The sequence below is a fragment of the Haliotis rubra genome, unplaced genomic scaffold, assembly GCF_003918875.1.
Source record: "Haliotis rubra isolate DU_JTF1 unplaced genomic scaffold, ASM391887v1 Scf5, whole genome shotgun sequence".
Taxonomy (NCBI): domain Eukaryota; kingdom Metazoa; phylum Mollusca; class Gastropoda; order Lepetellida; family Haliotidae; genus Haliotis; species Haliotis rubra.
This window is the reverse complement of record NW_025767190.1, coordinates 4190254-4210131: the sequence shown is the minus strand read 5'-3', so window position 1 is coordinate 4210131 and position 19878 is coordinate 4190254. Positions and strand designations below refer to the sequence as shown.

The 19878-nt window shown below is 38.1% G+C and overlaps 1 protein-coding gene across 2 annotated transcripts in view; it reads left to right on the top strand.

Moving 5' to 3' along the window:
• The window catches only part of LOC124291711 (voltage-dependent calcium channel gamma-7 subunit-like), a 62525-nt gene extending 42934 nt beyond the window's left edge, over positions 1–19591 (top strand). The window contains exons 2-4 of one of the 2 annotated variants that reach the window (XM_046728777.1): positions 9054–9146; positions 13769–13909; positions 18284–19591. In XM_046728777.1, coding sequence (XP_046584733.1) covers positions 9054–9146; positions 13769–13909; positions 18284–18819 — 770 coding nt within the window. In that variant the 3' untranslated portion in view covers positions 18820–19591. The remainder of the gene's footprint in view (positions 1–9053; positions 9147–13768; positions 13910–18283) is intronic. The other variant, XM_046728778.1, reaches the window with a different exon arrangement.
• The last annotated feature ends 287 nt before the right edge of the window (positions 19592–19878 follow it).

The following is a 19878-nucleotide window of genomic DNA, read 5'->3' as shown; positions in this document are numbered from 1 at the left end:
CTGACATATCCATTCACTCATGACAAGAGGACCTATATTCTTACCCAGAATCCGGGCAAGTCATTTGCATATGTATATATACATGAACAACCTTCTTTTCAGCGGTTATTCATTTAATCACTTTTCAATAGGTTGGTAGTTTTGAAACTATACTCTTATTCACAAACAAAGAAACAATTTGGGGTTGCAGCTGACCATCCATGGACAGACACACACACATACTCTCAGAATCCTTTTCTTAAAAGAATGTGTGACTTTCTCATCATGACGACATTCTGCATATTGAACAGACATCAATAGTTCATTGTAAATGGACATCCACAAGCATGGCATCATTGACAATTAAATTCCATATTTCATCAATCAGAGAAGTACAAATTGTGACCTGCTTAGCCTCCCAGCAGTGGAAATCTCCAAGATTTCTTCCAATTACAAGGGAAGGCTGACGACCTGTCATATATGATATATTTGATGTGGTGAAAAAATCAGATACCAGCTAACTATTTGAAGGATGCGCCTAGCGGAGAGTATTGACAAGCCGGAGTCTAACAAGCGACACACAGAAATTCTGCTATTCATCACTACAGTTATCAAAGCTACTGTTACAATCATTCGTGCTGGAATCCTGACGTGTTTGACTTGCTTGACTGTGGGGAGGCAAGGAACTTCAAATCTCACATTTATAAGAAAAATGTGAAAAAGATGAAAGGAGTTTAAGAAACGGAGTTGGGTGATTTCCATACCGATTTCATGTCAGTTTGCAATTTTTGATTTAGTCTGTCAAAATCACTTTGTAAACTTGCAAATTAAGCTCTTTGTGCAGTAAACCCGTGGCCTTTAAGGATATATTTATGCAAGAAAAACATGTTAATTTGTTGCCAAACTTGTTTTCTGTTTTCACCATTTACTGTCTGGTTACTGATGCAGTCAATTGATCTTTAGCATGGCAACGTGCGTGGCAATATGCAACATGGGAGACTAGTTCTGCTTTGGAACCATTCGCCATTAGTGTTTGAATGGTTCTTAGAAATTGGCACCCCCCTGCTATAGAAAGGTTGTGGGTTAATGCTGGAGCTTGTTAAGATGCACCGCATCATCAAATACATGTTCAGATGTTAATGAGTTGTAACCCTACAATGTCGGTGCATCAGGAATGGCTAGGAAACAAACATATGTACATACACCTAAGTGATCGAAACTTCATAGACGGACTTCGTGAGTGTGTGAGTTTAACGCTGTTTTTACCATCATTTCACCATTTCCTTAAAGACTGATGAGATGCAAGTTGGTTGTTTACCTCGTTGAGGGAACCGTCGGGCTAGTGCCGACAATCTAGAAACATATTCGAACCTACTGACACAGGTCTCTGACATGCCATGCTCTGCAGTTGTAATGACATGTAAATTAGTGACAATCAAATTAGTGACAATTACGGACAAAAGAAACAATAGCGCTGAGATGAACAAGTTTCAACGTGCTTGTGTTGATGCAGGGTCACCAGATTATCCATTTATATTTTTGGAAACCTTTTTTAAAATATGTGGAATAAAGTGTTTATATGGAATCACAAGTTCGGAATAAAGGTTTCGATATATATTGTTGACAAATCTAAAATGCACTTGAGACGAATAATTAAACAAATCGTTGGTAATTGCTATCCGTAACATTTTGGGAGAATGCCAACTCAGTAGTATGTTCAAATGACCAATATCGGAACGAATATTTGTTATCTAGAATCTAATATATTAATAGAGAGGAGGCTGAAAAGTTCTGAGCGTCACTATGATGGACGGCGTTGATGGAGTTGTTCACTAATTTCCTTTTAACCATACTTCCCCACCGATGTCCACACACTTCTGCCAACGATGTTTGATTACCTGGATCCCAGTGGTGTACAAGGCTTCCCGATGGCGGTACAAGCAGCCATCCACAGCATAAAGGACATGCATTGTCGTGGTGGGTCAACACACCTTTAGTGAGCACTGACACTCACACGTTGTTAGCGGATTAGCATAATATTGACGACTAATGGTCTGACTTTTCGGGAGGTAGACTACTGGAACCTCACACTACCGAAGCCATCTCTTCTGATACAGAGGCAAAAGGCTTTGAAACCTAGTCATGCCCATTTACAAGATCCACAGGATGTTCTCAGTTCTCTGAAAAGATATGCCTACTGTAGTGGCTGTGTGTGGTGAGACGTCAATAATCAATGCATTGTATCAACATTTTCCTTAACTGCGGCAGTTGAAGATCTTCCTAAACTAGAACAGTCTTTAAGGAATGTTCTTGTCCTCCCGACCTCCGCTCCCCCTTCTCACCGGAGACAAGAAGAATAACCAGTTAAAGTTGACACCATTCCCGCATAGATCGGTATTGGACTTGATCCTTTGAGGTGGACATTGTTGATGGCGGAGCGGTACTTCCTTTCTAACGGCCTCCATTTTTTCCTGAACAGATAATTCCAAGTCACTTTGATGCCTGCAGAAATATGGCGTCTGACTGTGTATTTGGTTCAAAGGGAGCCTGTGAGATGGATGGACAATATTGGTCCTAAGGCATACAAACACATCCGTGGCATCAGTCACAAACAGATGACGGTCAGCTGGTCACCTGGGAATATAAAGGCAGATATGTTACTATTCAAAATATTATTTTCACCTTTGCCTCAAATGTTGATATGTCATCCACATGTCTGCCATAAAATATTGTACATAGGTATGGAATGTTGTAACCCAGAAGTCAATATGAACCAAAGATCCTTGTCATCTTGCCATCCATACATTCTTCTAACACTGTCCACGAATATCTATTATCATAGTCATGGCATTTTCTCCCATGGTTTGCTGTTTGTGAACAGAGGAGACTTTGTAGCAGACAACGCAGATGTAGATTTGTGTCACAGTGTTGGGAAACTGAGCTGCAACTACCTAAACGTAGTCTCCAAACCAGCGATAGCATCTATGATGGCTACTGTATAAACAAAGTACAATTGGCAATCACGTAAGAATATTAGAATCGTCTGTGGCTTGTCAAGAATTGAAAAAAGAACAGTTTGTACTTGAAAAAAATATTTATGTGGTATCACTTAACATGCGAGTGCATATTACTCTGGTTATATTCATTATTATGCTTGGTGTGAGTGAGTTTAGTTTTACGCCGCTTTTAGCAATAATCCACCAATATCACGGCGGGGGACACAAGAAATGGGCTTCACACAGTGTACCCATGTGGGGTATCGAACACTTTAACCACTAGGCTACCCCACCTCCCCGCTTTTTCTTGGAGCTTGTATCCACCTCAGATGTTGTGATATGACAATATTCACAACAGAAGTCCATCTTTGGTTCCACAACGATTCATTCTGATGGTGTTTACAATGTGTCGCTCTGAACTCTCGGTTTCAGACTGCCCAACTTTCTCTGGCTCACAATCATACATACATCTCATTAGTATAACTGACAATAAAGACCTGTTCCTAAAACGGCTGCAGTCGCTTGACCATTAGAACCTTGTCTGAACTTCCCCCATGGTTCTCATAAAGTGTTCATCATTCTGTATCCGTTTCTGTTATCTGTTTCTAAGAGTACCGTTTGATTTTTAAGAATATACCTAACTTTTCTCCATTTATTGTAAAGCTGTTCGTGGCCAGTTTGTGAAGCAATGCTTCCGATTCATGTTACTTAATCTGCACTCCATTCTCTGACTCTTGCCTTTGATACGTGTTCAAGTATTCACACTGTTATCGCTGTATTGCCCGTAAATGAGTGTCGTTTTATGCCGCTGTTGTACTCCTATGTCACGGTGTAGGACAAACAAAATAGGATACCACACTTTTACCATGCTGGAATTCGAACCCATGACTTCATGGTGAGGAACCAACTGTTTACTTTCTGGGCCACCCATCGCAGGACAACCTGTTTCAGTAATCCTCAGGAAGAGTATCAAGAAATTCACACTTGCTGTTCGGGACAAACTTCCAAGTTATGTAGCGAACTAGCGGCATGGATACTAGACACTAATTATAAAATAAGTGTATCATAACAGATTTAATTAAGATACAATTATTTTCAATCATTTTCTATTGTCCATAGCTCTATTTCGCTACATAAGTTGGAATTATTGAAGGTGAACAACAGAACCGATGCTCTATTTTGCATAGTCATCCTTTTTCAAACTACATAGCGGTTGCTCTATTCTGCATAGACATCCTTTTTCAAATATCATTTTCCATCAATGAATATTATGCATACAAGAGACAGACCCCCTGTGTAAAATCTACTTCGAATTCATTTCAGCGTCAAACAGACTTATGCATATCTAAATACACACTGTGACATTCAGTTCATTGACAAGCCATGGGCACTGAAACAGGGCGTTGTAATAAACTATGTAAAGGACCCTTTGCCCATGTTCTTCGGATGTTCAATAACAAAGGAAATGCTCAAATCTCTTTTCTCAAAGATAAGTCACCCGGCACAGCCAATAGTCATTTGATAACTCACGTGGTCAGAACCCGGCAAGACAAATATGAAATCCGATGGTTAATAAAACCCAGTTTCTCATTAATAACATTAGCACCACGAATGGCGTTGAATGGCAATTTGCATCTTGTGTTGGTAGCCTAAAACGAAGTCCAAAGCATTGAGCAGAGAACAGGCATCTATTGAAGAATCGTTGTTTTATTGGAAAAGTGACCATATTTTCTCGCATCACAAATCGTTTGGATTAATTGTCCATGTAACGAAGCTCAAGGGAGTAGGCCTGACAGTTTGGAAACGAAGTTGTTAATAATCAATAGCCGCTGGTTTGACTTCACTTGAGGACGGAATAGGTGGCTCTTTGTCTCCATCCGTCTCCTCGCAGACACTATGGCCACGCTATCTGCGTTAAACGCAAGGTTAAACCGGTATGAAATGCAAAATACTTATGTTAATCCGATACCAAATTAATTTGCGTGTTATTTGGAAAAGGTTTCGAGTAACGAGAACATTTTCTGAGAAGTGTCAGGAGGCAATAATTATCTAGACATAACCCACGATCCTGAAGAAAGTATACTGACGGAAAGAAGAAAAGCCACAGGCACATCAGCGTGATATTAAGTTTGAAACCCAAGTTCAGTGTATCCCACACCAATAAGAGATAGATGACTGTTGTCTGTGACAATTTATCATTATCGCCTCATTCGTTTTTGACACTATAAAGTGATACCTCGCTATCACGAAACCCTGGGGATGATCGAGATATGCGTATTTCGCACCGGGCAACATACAAACGACAACGATTCCAAAAGCGTCAACAATATATTATAATTATCCACTTGGAGATTTGGTTGCAATGTGCCAAAGATATTTGGGGAAATTTGCGTAAGTTTGTATTAGTTATTCTGATGGATTGCACATGTACCCTAAACATAAAAGGTTGGGCATTCTAAATATATCAGGGATATGTTTTTATGACACTGTTTACAAAGGCCATGATGTTCATAATGTCCTGCTATTTTGTCCAGCATATTTAACTATTGAAAAATGTTTCATGTAACATAAAATTCATAGGACAAAAATTGTCTACAACAAAAAATATGTTCAAAACATCGTGTCATGGTTTATAATGTAATTGACATCCTTGGAAATGTCTTTCTTTAATAACAGGATTTCATCATTTGTGATCAATGGATAGTTTTCAGTTTTACAATAACACTCATTTGGTTCGTGACGTAACACATCTCGGTGTATTTCACGCGTCTGGTCTGCTAAAGTGGAAATGAATTAACAGCGACTATCACCTTTCTTTCCACACCGCCTCGCGAGCAACATGACCGCTTTCTCAACAACGTTTAAAAGCTCTCTGTTCTCCCGTACAAAATAACATTGAACCACTGCCTTTTAAAACACGTCGCCGGGTCAATAAAACCAAAGTCACTAGAGATTGAAAGATTTTAAGTTAAAAGGGAATGGAAATCCTATTGAAAATTTGAAGTCCCGGGCATGCATTATAATCAGCCACTGAGTGCAATCAATGTTCGTCTGGAATATAAAATCGAAACAGTTTTACCTTGTAGCCCACGCTGTCATTAATTCTTCAAATTTGTCGATTTTATTTTTAAAAGAAATGGTGGCCTCAACTAAAAAATCAAAGGTTTAGTCACCATGAAACAACGGGGCCAGGCAGTCTTTCAGAGAACAGAGACATTTGCCCTCGTCAGGGCCATTGTTAAATGAAGACATCATGTGTCTAACCAACAGGGTATTGGTGTATTGTGATTAACAGTTAATGTGTATATCCCCTGACACATATCTGTGTGTTTGAATTTAGTTCAGGGTCCCGCTACGCTCTCAGTTTTAGTTTCTCAAAAAACGTAAATTGTGTGTTTGGATGAGTGGTATCTTGGGAGTTGAATGTGAATAGCTGAATGATTGGGATATATTGAACATGAAAACGTCTTGATACTTTTATTTGTTTGTTTGTTTGTTCGTTTTATTGACGTCATGAGCATCGATTCCAAAATAGGAGACGGTGTCATCCATCAACGAAGGCAGATAGCCTTACCACCAGTCAGTTCCTTGGGTAAAGACGGTTGTTGAAGACCAATTTTAACCCGGGTATTCATGTCCCACTTATGCTATGGATACTCCGAGAGAGGATACTATTTAGTTCAATGTTTGGGAGGGTGAAGGGGGATATTTAGTCGTTCTAGTGTCCTCTTCATACATCGTGACCACTTGTCCGATTGCCAAATATCCGAGGACTGTATACCTCTGATCGCTCATTAACAAGATTGCAAAACGAGGCATAAAACATACTATTTCATTATTTGTTTAAACCATCTGAGAAATGTGTTTCTATAATGAAGACAGGGTTGAACTCACACACAGGTTGAAATCGATATCCCGACCTTTCTCCGTTGATATTGCAGCTTCTAAATTAAGAGTTGTGCCCCCAGAAGGTGTTCAAAGCGAGTGGTACATATCAATACGATTTATCGATGCTACATCACGGCTTCTTTGCCCCACCAGCAGTGTTTGTCATGTGCCTCTCCCACAGCCTACAAGGCACATGAAGTTCTTGAAATTCCGTTAAAATGATTTGAAATCATGCCCATCTTTGCCTGCTTCTCGGTACTAACGAACCCGCCCAACAAATGATGCATATACAGTTCATAGAACAGAAGCGTAATGCATTATTGACAGGCTAAATTGGAGTGATAATAACATGATGGGCTGTGTGGCCTCCGACCATGGCACTCTATCTTCAGATAATTCAATTCACCTCCACCATTTACGCCCGTGGACAACGAACGAGGAGACCGTTCCAGCCAGCCTTGTAATTTCACCAAGCAAATTTCAGTCGTCTTAAAATTACTAGTTATTTTAAGTAAATAGTAAATACTAGCAGACCGTGGCCAAAGAAAACAGAGAGTAAAACAGATATTAAGAATTTACTCTCTAAATCATATCATTGCAAGTTAAACTGCATTCGCCAGAGGAAGGACTTCATATTTGAATGAACACATTAGAACATGTCTTAGCGCAAAAGGTGCAGACATTATTTAGTAATTTGAAAACTTAATATGTAGAGAGATATTAAATTCCTCATATATTATTAAATACATTCAAATCTCTCCTCCTAACCTACTGGTGCATTTTAGGCTCTGGATTTCAAGGTTTACACTAATGATGCCGACACGGCGTGTTGATTGAGCCAGTTAAATATATGCGACAAAACACTTCCATAACTACGAGAATTAGTAGCTGAAAGCAGAGTCCAATGTACAATTCCTACTATATCATCCTGCCTTACCGGCGGTACCTGTCACAAACACTTGCAAAGGCAGGTCAATCTTCTGGAATTTATGTTACAGGTCAAAATCCATCAGACATCATCTTTGTCACTGATACGTAATGCAATCCAGATGTTAACTGTGACACTTCAATCAGCCTTTGAACAAGAGGCACGTGAAACTGTTTGAAATCGTCGTATACAGAGAATGTCGATTGTTTATATTTAACGTATTTCATTTTGTGTAAAGATGATATTTGTTTCTGACATAAGAATATTGAGTTATGTTGTGTGTTGTGTAATCTTAGTTAAGGTGTACATTCACACCGAATACCTTGGAGTTTAGTTTAGTTTTACGCCGCTAGGTGGCGGGAATACCTCGGAAACATCTTCTGACAAGAGTTGTTTTAAGTATGTATTTACACAATATTGATTAACATGTGTAGATATTGTAGCAGGGCACTGTAGGGCATGCAAACCCAGGCTAATGAAAAAGCAATTACACAATTCTTATATGAACTCTTCTTTGGACAAGGGGGCGGTGGGGTAGCCTAGTGGTTAAAGCGTTGGCTCGTCACGCCGAAGACCCGGGTTCGAATCCCCACATGGGTACAATGTGTGAAGCCCATTTCTGGTGTCCCCCGCCGTGATGTTGCTGGAATATTGCTAAAAGCGGCGTAAAACCAAACTCAGTCAGTCAGTCAGTCTTTGGACAACGGAATATAGTCCGGTGAAGTATAAGTAATTACTGTTGTAGATGATCTCATATTTGTTCACATGGTTGTTGACACCGTTGTTCACATGGTTGTTGACACCGTTGTTTACATTTATGTTCACAGAGTAACATGTATTTTTCTAATATACATAAGTCACAGTTGACTGTTTAATGACATATGTTGTAATACGTTCAACACAATATTGTTATTTGACTACCGTTTCAACTGTCTCCTCTTTTTCTGTGAATCACGTGGTATACAGTAGTAGTATGAATCTTCTACATATCGTGTTCTTGAACCAGTAGCGTAGTGGACATCAGTGTCACAAGTATATATTTTGGAAAATGACATCAAAATGCGATTCATATTGTTATATCGAAGGGATGTTCCTTGACATTTCACCCTGTGTATATGTGCCCCACTCGTTCTATCGATTATTCTATTATTAGATGTGTTCAATGATTTAGACCTGACCTTTGACCCACATGGCGTGGGTTGATGAAGGGTCAGCGACCCCCAACGTCCTGAAATGTATCTTGATTTGGTTTCTATTGGCAGATCAGAATCCCGGAGTGCCAAGATGTAGCTATATCAAGTACTTCACGGGGGATGACGACCGAGAAGGCCTGGGACCTACGGACGCTATACTGTGTAAGTTTAGCACTCTCACACGAACACCAACTGAGCCAAATCGAAAGTAGATCTGGACGTTGATGGCTTGAGGTGACTCTCTGTTGCCATACTATGCTTAATTAATGGAGAATGTCCGTGAGAAAGACGTACTCTCCGTATGTGAATGACGTATGTTGCATGTATATGAATATTCTAAATATTCATGCTTAGAAAGGTGTCTGGAACCTGCAATGGATTTCTATATCTGATACGTCACGTGTGCAATCCGATATTTAGGATAATACCTCCTCAAACGAACTCAAGTTAATTATGTCATACTTTACTAAAAAAAGTATATATAAAGAACATACGGTTTTTGGATATGGTGAAATATTATGACAGCTATAATAACCTGAAAAAGATGTGTTGTTCATGTCAAAAAAGCTTAACTGAAGGCAAATGAATGATAAAATGAGAGAATCGTGTGTTCTTAAACAGGTTTGAGAAATAGTGGGATTTGGAAGTTGTTTCGAGATAACATGCGTTTGGAAATCATATTAACAAAAGTCACATTGGTCAAAAGAAAGGTTTATCCAGACATAGTACAACGCATTGTCATTCAGTAATTACATAGCAGGAGTAAGTGAGTGAGTTGGGTTTGACGCCGTTTTGAACAGCAATCTGATGTACGAGTATACCGGAAATGATGTAAGTTTTAGACCTTAACCCTTCTGATGGACCGATACAAAAAGTATACGGTTTTCTCAAATGGTATCTTCGTATATAAAAATATATCATATTGATATCAATTTTTTAGTGTATGTAAATATTGTACTCACATTTGATAGGCGCTAGTGTTCCCGTGTACTAAAGTAATCAATTTTATCTTCGACACACAAAAACTGTTTGCATTCATCTGTGATGACGTAAATAAATCTTAAGACACCGAGAGAGAAACTATTCACCTATTGTCAGCAAATGACACCCAATGTGTTTTCCCAAATACAATAAACCAGAGTACATTTCGCAAATGTAGGTTAAGACGTTGTGATTAATAGTGACACTTACATACATATTCAGTTTCGAGAAACCCGTGGGGGTTGTGGTTAAGGATATCCCCATACCGACCCCGACCCGGAGCCGAGAGGAAGCTATGCCTGTGGTGCGTGGCGACTAAATTGATTGGGTGTTATATTGCGTGTCCTTGAACCTGATCGCGTCGATCGATGCTCGTGGTATCAATCACTGGTTTAAACGTAAAATATGACATAGCATAGATCACATGAGCCTAAGTAGATTCAATCAATCGAATCATGTGGTTTAAAATTCTCCATTTGACCTTTAGCGAAATTCAATTCATTTTACGAACTATAATTGCAAATTTTAATTCGTTTTATAAACTAGAATGGAATATAAACATGAAATGATAATATTCAATGAATCTTGAAGTTTTTGCTTTATCATCAGTTTCTCCGTGGACGTGGCTATTGAAAGCAATTACTTAAAAACACAACTATTCTCTGAATTATTATTATTAACAATGTCCTTGACATTAAGGCCACGTCAGAATTTCTTATGACAATCCTAAAGTACGATTACCACAGTTTCTCCTCCATCCAAACATAAAAGAGTTATGTTAGAAATGGACATGTCTTACGAACGGCTTACATTTCCTTGGACGGGAATAGGTTGGGTGACAATAGAAGCATTGAGTCTAAAAGCCATTGCAATACCATGTGAAAAAAGCTTGAAGTAACCTTTCAAAAGGCCTAATAGCTTACTACCATAAATCAACGAATAGGATTCATATTTGATAATAACAGCATTACGTTCGGCTGAGTATTCTCCGTATATACATTTGAACACATATCCAACATATATGAATCAACGGCTTAATATTCCTAATATCTGTGTTCGTTTTCTAACCACTCGGTAAATGTACGTTTATAAGTAGACAATTATTCAGGTCAGCTGAATGTGAAACCATTTGTTAGATCTGAAGCTCCCGTGAGTCTTTTGGCTTTCATCATTATCTAAGTAAAGTGTACTTAAAAGACAGACGCGCTATCCAGGTCAAGCAAATCTGGAAAGGGCTTTAGATCGATACAGGCACTTAAGATGCACAAAGCGTTATTATAATGAACGACGTCTAATGCAAAACCTGCGCGACAAGACACCCCCAGCCTTCAGTATAATTACAAAGCAGATTTCTCTCTAATTACCATACCACAATTTCCTTGTCCGTCACAGCTGTCAAACATTTCAGAAACGGGGTATAGTTGTAGGGTCGTCGCTGAAAAAGACTATACAGATCGATAGAAGTGCACTAATTTAACGAGGAGACTGTGTTGGAGAGGACAAAGAGTAACTGCTTGTGACAAATTCCCATTAAGACGACAAGATGTTGGCAACGAGAAAGCAGGACCTGCAAGGTTCCTTCTGGCTTGCACTAGTACATGCATTTATGCATTGTAGGAATACAGCCTTACTGTCCTGTTGTTGCAAACACCTTGTCATTTTAGAGCATTATCACAGTGTTAGTCATCAAATAAACTAAGGTACTATTCTAACATTATTTGAAATAATCAGCACTATCAAAATATTCCTTGGATACTACGTTATTGATGAAACATGCACATCGTATATACATTAATGCTGACAAACAGTGTGTTATGGTTAATAACAGCAAAATTATCTATTGAAGATTAGCATTCCAATAAATAGTGTTGTCATTGGCTCAAATCATTTTATGTGCAATTATTCTTTCCATTTATGTGTTTATAGAATGATATTCCAACAATTTGTAGCACAGTTAAAATCGGATTGCACATGTAACTGCAGGTTTTCAAGGTAAAATGAGTATTAATGAAAATGATAATTGGTATTTTATTTGATGCATTCGTTTCCAACAAAGTTGTACGTGGGAAAGTCAATTATCGTTCTGCTGATACAAAGGTAAATCGTATGTACATGTGTCGAAGAGTGGAGTCCTATACTCTTGGACATAATAAATAATTCTACTTCCATTGACATTTTTTATAAATTGTACTATGACATGTAAAGGTGTCTTATGTATTAGTTCGTGTATGTGCGCAAATTGGGATTATCGTCTTTGTTGTCCGTGGCACAAGCGAGATGTAACATTTCCCTTGGATAAATTTATATTCTTAACAGTGCAGGAATATTTTCACAATGATAAAGTTTATATTTAAACATACTTATTAGCAAATATGCCTATATATGTTTATAAACAGTTGTAATACAGTAATACATGCATATTACAGTATGTTACATTGTGTAACAATTGATAAAAATGTAACATTGGTATTGCATAATTATTAGTGTTAAATAATGAAATGTTGAACAGTTAAAACTAACTTTGGGAGAATCATAGAATTTGTATGACAAAAGTGTGTCAACAAACTATTCCTTTAAAACTTCTTCTCCCACTGCCTACACATTAGAACCAAAAGTGGATAGTCCTTTAGTGCCTTTATGAATCAAGCATTTGGAATCCTATTACACAGCAATCGAACATATAGCCCAGGTCAAGATGACCTTGCTCCGGTTAACTAGAATAGAATCAAATACCATGATACCTATGTCATCATTTGCACTACCATAGCCTTTTCAAAACAACAACTTATACTTAAAATTTTCAGTTATCAGGAATATTAAATCAATCTAAGATCGAATATTTATTCATGTATAAAGCATATCTAAACACGAGCGTCGGTGGCATCAATAAAGTTATCCAAGATGGCTCCGCACAATATATTTGCTTGCGTTACATAATTTGTTTGGTGAATCTACCAAAGGTATTGACGCCTAAAGTATCTGATGCATTTAAAGAGTGTAAGAAATAAAACCGTTGTATTTATGCCATCCTTCCTACTACAAATACTGGCAATCAGGAAAATAATTCTCTCCGTCTTTACTGACGTTCTTATTTCACCATCTTGCACGCACAATTCGTGCCCATGGACATGAGATCAATCATAAACTCTCCGGGGAATAAGTGAGTTGAACTGGAGTCGAAAAGATAATAATTTTATAAAGAGCGCAGTACATCATTCAGAAGAATTAGCTGGGGACTGTTCTTACTGATTGAACAGAGAAGTGCCTGGACGCATGCACTTCCCTATGCCTGATTATGCCTGATTTCTGAATGGGAAATGTGCAGTCAGTTTCCGTCACAAGGCTTCGGCTAATTCAGGCAGACCCTGCGAGTAGAAGAACCCTATTACGACCTTTATCACTCGGAACAGCATCCCGGCTTGCGATTCACTGTGGCTATTATAAACCAGCTGTCGGAAGAATTTAATAACGATCTATGCATTAATACGAGAATTGCCTTTTATTCATACAACATTTCGACTTTTTGAGTAAATGCAATAATGCTGTTTTGATTTCATTCAGGAGTTTAAACAATGCAGTAAAAGTGAAACTGTAATTCTGAATATTGATTTACACTTTCTTTGAGCATATTTGCATTGAGAATAATCATGTTTCATAAGAAAAATATACATACACACGTGTTGTTTACGTTTACATAAAAAGTGTTTGCCTGTGTTTATGTATAATCATTTCGCCTAGAATATCTTCACTGCTTCTTTGGCTTTATTCTAATGATTTATTTTCTTTTTTTATTTCATTTTCAGTAAACATACGGCGGGCGACGATGTTTCCTCTAGTCAGCCTCTTAATTCTACTGATCGGAGGAATAATGTGTTTTGTCGGACATTGTAATTCGGGCAGAAAAATTTTAACATTCGTATGTGGAATTCTATTTGTTTTAGCGGGTAAGTAATTTGTGTTGTATGTTGAATAGGGTCCTTGTATTTGTGTTCTATTACATGAAATGAATATTACAATCCTTTGTTAAAAGTAACAAGGATTTGTATCTTCAAGTATAATTGACGCATAGGGACATATGCATATTTTATATATTTCATGCTCTTCATAAGGACTATGTATTTCATGGTTCAAATATCACTGTGTTCATGTATGTCATCAATAAGTTTATGTTATAAAGGTAAGATCTGTATTTTGATATATGCATTTTTACATCATAACTAATATATTATAAATACAACACACGAGATTATCAAAATTACAACTTTGCGATGATGACCTATTTCTTGCCATCATTATCAAATCATTTGTCATAATCGATAATATAATGAAATTATTTCAATCGGAAACTTGTTACTTAGCAACACTTTTTGCTGGGACCGTTGTTTCTATAACCATTGTTTATCACGAAAGGTTTTACGTAGAGAATACAATGGTACTTTGCCATATTCGATGGTATGGTAACTCCAGCCCATGACAAGGAACGATTCTAAAGGTAATTGCAGGAGTCAAACGAAACGGTTAAGTTAATTATTATAGTTGGATCATATCTCGTATGTTTGAAGGCACCCTCACACACGATGTACTCGTAAATTACCAAATCATTACCAATCATACCGGTGAGATATTACAGGGATTCAAACTAAATCACCTACATGGATTTTTTCACAATATGTAATTACTTAGTGTATCTATATTTTGCAAACGATACTAAATATAAAGTTCAAAATAAGTACCATTATTACAACACTCATGTGTTAAATCCCATCCATCATTTCAGCCCAGATGCAATTGACCATTATAAAACACCATGAATACCGTGTATCATCCGTGTCCTGAAATTGAACTGGGTTGTATGACAAAATAATGCAAATATAGACTAAACACTGTCTGGACAAAGAATGAGTTATCCTAGCATATATAAATATTTTTGGTCTTTATTTGGATTCGAGATGAACGCCAATATATGACAGTTTCTCCTTAAAGAGATCCCAAGGGGTTCTATCGAGTCCACACCGTTGGCATAAAGAAGGCCAACATACATTACTAAAGCGAATTAAATGCATAGCCTGGAAGATACAGGGCATTAACTACGTTCATCTGGCATAAACATCTGCTCGGCTATCATTCTTGAGCCTACTTTGCATGGGAAGTTAGATATTTGACATAAACTGTAAGACCGTATGGATTATTTCGAGTTATCGAGGACACGATGAGTGTGGATGGTTGAGGGATCTGTTCACAATATACAATTGCTTCGTCTTGAACTCTACATCGCGGTAACCGATTTCAAGTTAACGACATGTTGCGAGTACATGTTATTTTTGGGATTACACTTTCGAAGTAACTTAGTACTTTTTTTGGGTGTTGAATATTTGGATTGGGGTATTGCGTGTATCTTTGGCTTCATGCATGTCTGTGATTCACAAACATGTCCCTTCTCGGTTATTCCAAATTTCAACTGCTTGGAATCTATTCTTCACTTTCAACAACAGTTTCTGGCAAAACGTTATATGTGTTTCATATATCTCGATGTATTGTGAACCATTGACCTCTCAGACAAATTGATCAATGTTATTTGATTTGATATATGGTTTATAATATGATGTTTCCTTCAGTGTCAATGGTATAAACCATGTTCTTCTCTACCACTATATGAATAATTCCGCAAACTACTTTTTGTATTTTTTCTTAAATACTGGATCTGTTCAAACGCACACATTTCCTTGAGCAAACAAATGTTTTTGACATTTATTTCAGAACAATATATTCCAAACCTGAAAAACAGCAAAATAATCACTTGATAAATATTTGGTTTCTTTGATATTATGAAACAAAGTAAAAAGCCTTATGATAACCAATATGAATATTGCCACGTTTCAGGAGTGGTGCAATACGTGTATCCACCGTGGTTTGTCTTGTAGTATTACATCGTACGTTAACACGATGATAAATCACCCTTATAACAAATACCCCTGACACGTGTGTTGTGATAGCGACAGAGTAATTACACGAATGTCATAAAGGTCCGTCCGTGGTCACTACTTACTCATTGTGGTCAGTATGTCGGCAAAGATCAAAAGCCAGTGTGTACTGAGAACGAGAAGCAGCTGAATGCCGACTACATTCGCATCTAATCTGCTATTGGCCAGCGCAGCCCCGTTGTCATGATAACAGTAGAGAGCTTAACGGTGACTGACAAATAATGTTCCAAGCAATTTTTCTATGTCGATTTCCAGGTCTTTTGGTAGTCTACGCTGAACGAGATCGACTGCGTTATTGAGTTTTCGTCTGAGGGTGTTTTCAATTTGTTTTGTGCTTTCGACCGTATTTTTTATATTCATGTTTATTCATCATCATCCCACGCGCAAAGGTTTAGACAGGTGCTAGTCAGGTTTGACTGGATATAATGAACGAAGGCGTACGCGGTACAATGTATATTGAAGCGGTTTCATGAGAGAAGAGTATGACGTTCAAATGTGTTGAAAGTATGATTGCCAAAGCAGGTTGTGTTCATTCGAGTTCTACAACTACCTACTTTCTGGCCCTTTCCACAAGAACTGACATAGATGCTTAGATTTTAATCGTTGAAATGCTGGCCATTTGTGATAATATTCAATAGTTTCTATACCGCGTATCGCTTCAAATACAAACCATTATTATAACCTACAACCGTTGGCATATGCTACTGGGAGCATCCTGAATTCGACATCATCAGAGTCTAAACAATGGCGAAGAATTATTAATACTAAAATACGATTGAGCTGCTTTACCCACTGACTAAACATAGAATAGATTTCAGAAAAAAGGCATAATATATTTATATGCATGTTTGGGTAACTTCCGGATAGAAACGGGGTATTAAATTTCAGGGAGTAATCGTAAAGCAATCGATATTAGCGTATTCTATCAAAAGAGTGTCACACATACGCTAGAAGAAGCATACTAAAAATGCGAGATATAATTATAAATCGCCCGGATTAACAAATATGAAGATTTTCGAACCGTTATTGTCATATAAAATGAAATGTATGCCTTTGTATGCCTGTTCGCGGTCCTAACGTAATATACTTCAAGAACAACTACGTGTAAAACGTATATAGAACGTCATAATAGAGCATTTGGACTTTGGCTGTCATGGTAGAAGAAACAACTCGGCCTTCGATTATTATTACATGCCCTTTTCCTGACACAGTTTTAGTCTAACCCTAAACGTCACTATTGATGTTTTTACGCATTGAGGTTAGTGTGACTCGGGGACATAGCAGGTAATGGACGTATCTCACATGTATACGTGAGATCGTATTCCTCCGCCTGACGCCACCAATCAAGTGTCCGGTTCCCTATCACGAAAGAAAATAAACCCAGAACAATATTTGTCACAAAACAACTTCCATTTAATAACTTCAATGTTCCAAAGAATATTTTTGGACACTTTTCAGAGATCCCTCCGATTTTCTAATGTTTTTAAAAGTTAGTTCAAGGAAAAGTTCAATTTGCAAACACGTTGGCGTCAAGAGGTTCGGTCGTTGTTCAGTCAGACCTAAATTATGTGACAGTCTACATGTGGATGTTTACGACAGGATCCGAATACTTCAAGTACTGAAAATGTAGATCCGGCAGCCGTGCAATACTGAAATCAGACTGTCCTACGGAATTCGCCAAATCTCGCCATACCGTAGGCTGTGTTACTAATATAAGGTTAAATGGATATGTTATATTAATTATGAATACAAATCAAAGCACGTCAGTAAAGGAAGCTATGTCAGCATCAATGTCTCAATACCAAAATATGTGTCCCTGTTCTTTTGTTCAACTGTCCTACAAATGTTACGACACATCAACAAAACTCTTTATTTATATGTATATTTTCATGTGGACACCATAACCCTTATTTGGAATATAAATCCGTTAAAAAAGGTTTAAAATGAAGCCATATGTGTAAGTGTTGCTGTAACATGCATTTGAAGGCATTCAGTGAATATCCTTATCAATGTTTTATGTCAAGAAAATATTTATGTCCAAGATATTTTTATGGATTAAACTTCTTTTTTAATTTCTCTCACAACGTTTCGAGACCATTCCAGGTCCCTTCATCAGGTGAACTGCTGATGAAGGGACCTGGAATGGTCTCGAAACGTTGTGAGAGAAATTAAAAAAGAAGTTTAATCCATAAAAATATCTTGGACATCAATGTACAACTTCTAAATGCCACTGAAAGACATCAAGAAAATATTTGTCAAATACATGAACTCGAATTGAAAACTATTATTCTATTTTACTGAACTTGCATAGAAAAATCTTATTTATTATATTTCCAGGCCTGTGCACCCTCGTCGGGATCATCCTCTACATCGGCAGCATCACGGAGGAGGTAGGCAATAAGCCCCGGGCCAGTATAGAAGAGCCTAAGTTTAAATACTATTATGGATCATCCTTCATCATGGCAGTCGGCTCGTTCGTGTTAACTGAATTATCAGGCGTGTTTTCAGTGTACCTATATATTACTAAACACAAACAATCACAAAGGAAAAAGCTACAACAAGCATTGAAAACTGAAACAAACGACAATAGAGCGAACAACTGGCGGTATAGACGACCTCGGTCGCAGTCTCGCGACCGGTCTCAGTCGCGAGACCGATCTCGAGATCCTTCAGTAAGTCGCTCCGAAAGCTACTTCACCTATACGCCAATCTCCGATACGTCTCATGAATTGTCGAACTACACATTTCAAAGGGATGTATCTAGAAATACTATATCCACAACAGCGGAAATGCACGCTCATGCCCAGCATGCGCAGAAGGAGGCCGCTGCAGCGCCCTCTATTGATATTGTAAGGAGGACAACTCCAGTGTGATGGATTTCACCTTGCAACAGCACAGGCTCATGTCAATTGTAGAGAGGTATCAATATCTGTTTTGTTGGATTTGATGTGTTACGTCTCGGTATACGGGACCTGGTGTATTTGGGAGTGAGTGCCGTAGGCATTTTGGGAAGAAATGGACGTGAATACATTGTGGTTTTCCAAGACGGCAAACCTAATGTTGTGGAATATGATATTCATAGAGTGTGTTTGTCGTCTGCGCCAGGACAAAGCCTGTTGACGGTAGTGTGTCTGGTCCCTCCAACGAGACCGGATGTGTATGCGCCCACGACAAAGCGATAACATCGAGTGGCGGAACGTGTACTCTGGTACTGCCACCAGAGAGCGCGCGGATAAGGTCAGTATCAGGCCACGAGCTGGGAAAAGCAGGTTGACCTTGTGGCAGGTCAAGGTGAAGGTCAGGGTCAAGGTCGACCCTTCAAGATGGCGCCGCACCCCGTGTCGGTATGCCAATATCATCATTGGATTCCTTTTTTTCTTTTTGATTTTCCAAATAAAGGGATGTATCGGTTTCGTGTTCATATGTATAATGTTTAATATGAAGAGAAGTATAATGTTTTGGTCGAATGTGTACTAGATATCACAACTGCTCACAAATGTTGTTTAATTTTGCTGAGCGCTTTTTGGGAAACTAAGTCATGTTTTGTTCTCATATAGGGTCGCACAAGTTTTCTGTTCTGTCTGTACAAAAGTCAAAAACTTTTGTATGTCCAATTTTGTACAATAAAAGAGAAAACTACACATACCTATTATTTTCATGTAATGCTTCTTCACAAAGAGGGAACCAACACTCAACAGATGGATCATTGTTACAAACTGTCCTACGGAGCTAGGTCTTAAAGATGTTTCTAATGTTCGGTCCGTGAAGAAGCAGAGTCAAGGTCATGCGCAAGGACGATCATGCTGTACGTTTAATTGTTGCTCAACCACAGGTTGTACCACTGTACCTGTTTCCTGCCTGACTAGAGGCCAAATAGGTAAGCTTCCACACTCAAGGTTTCGAATCCTTTTTTTTGGCTCAGTTTCGATCCT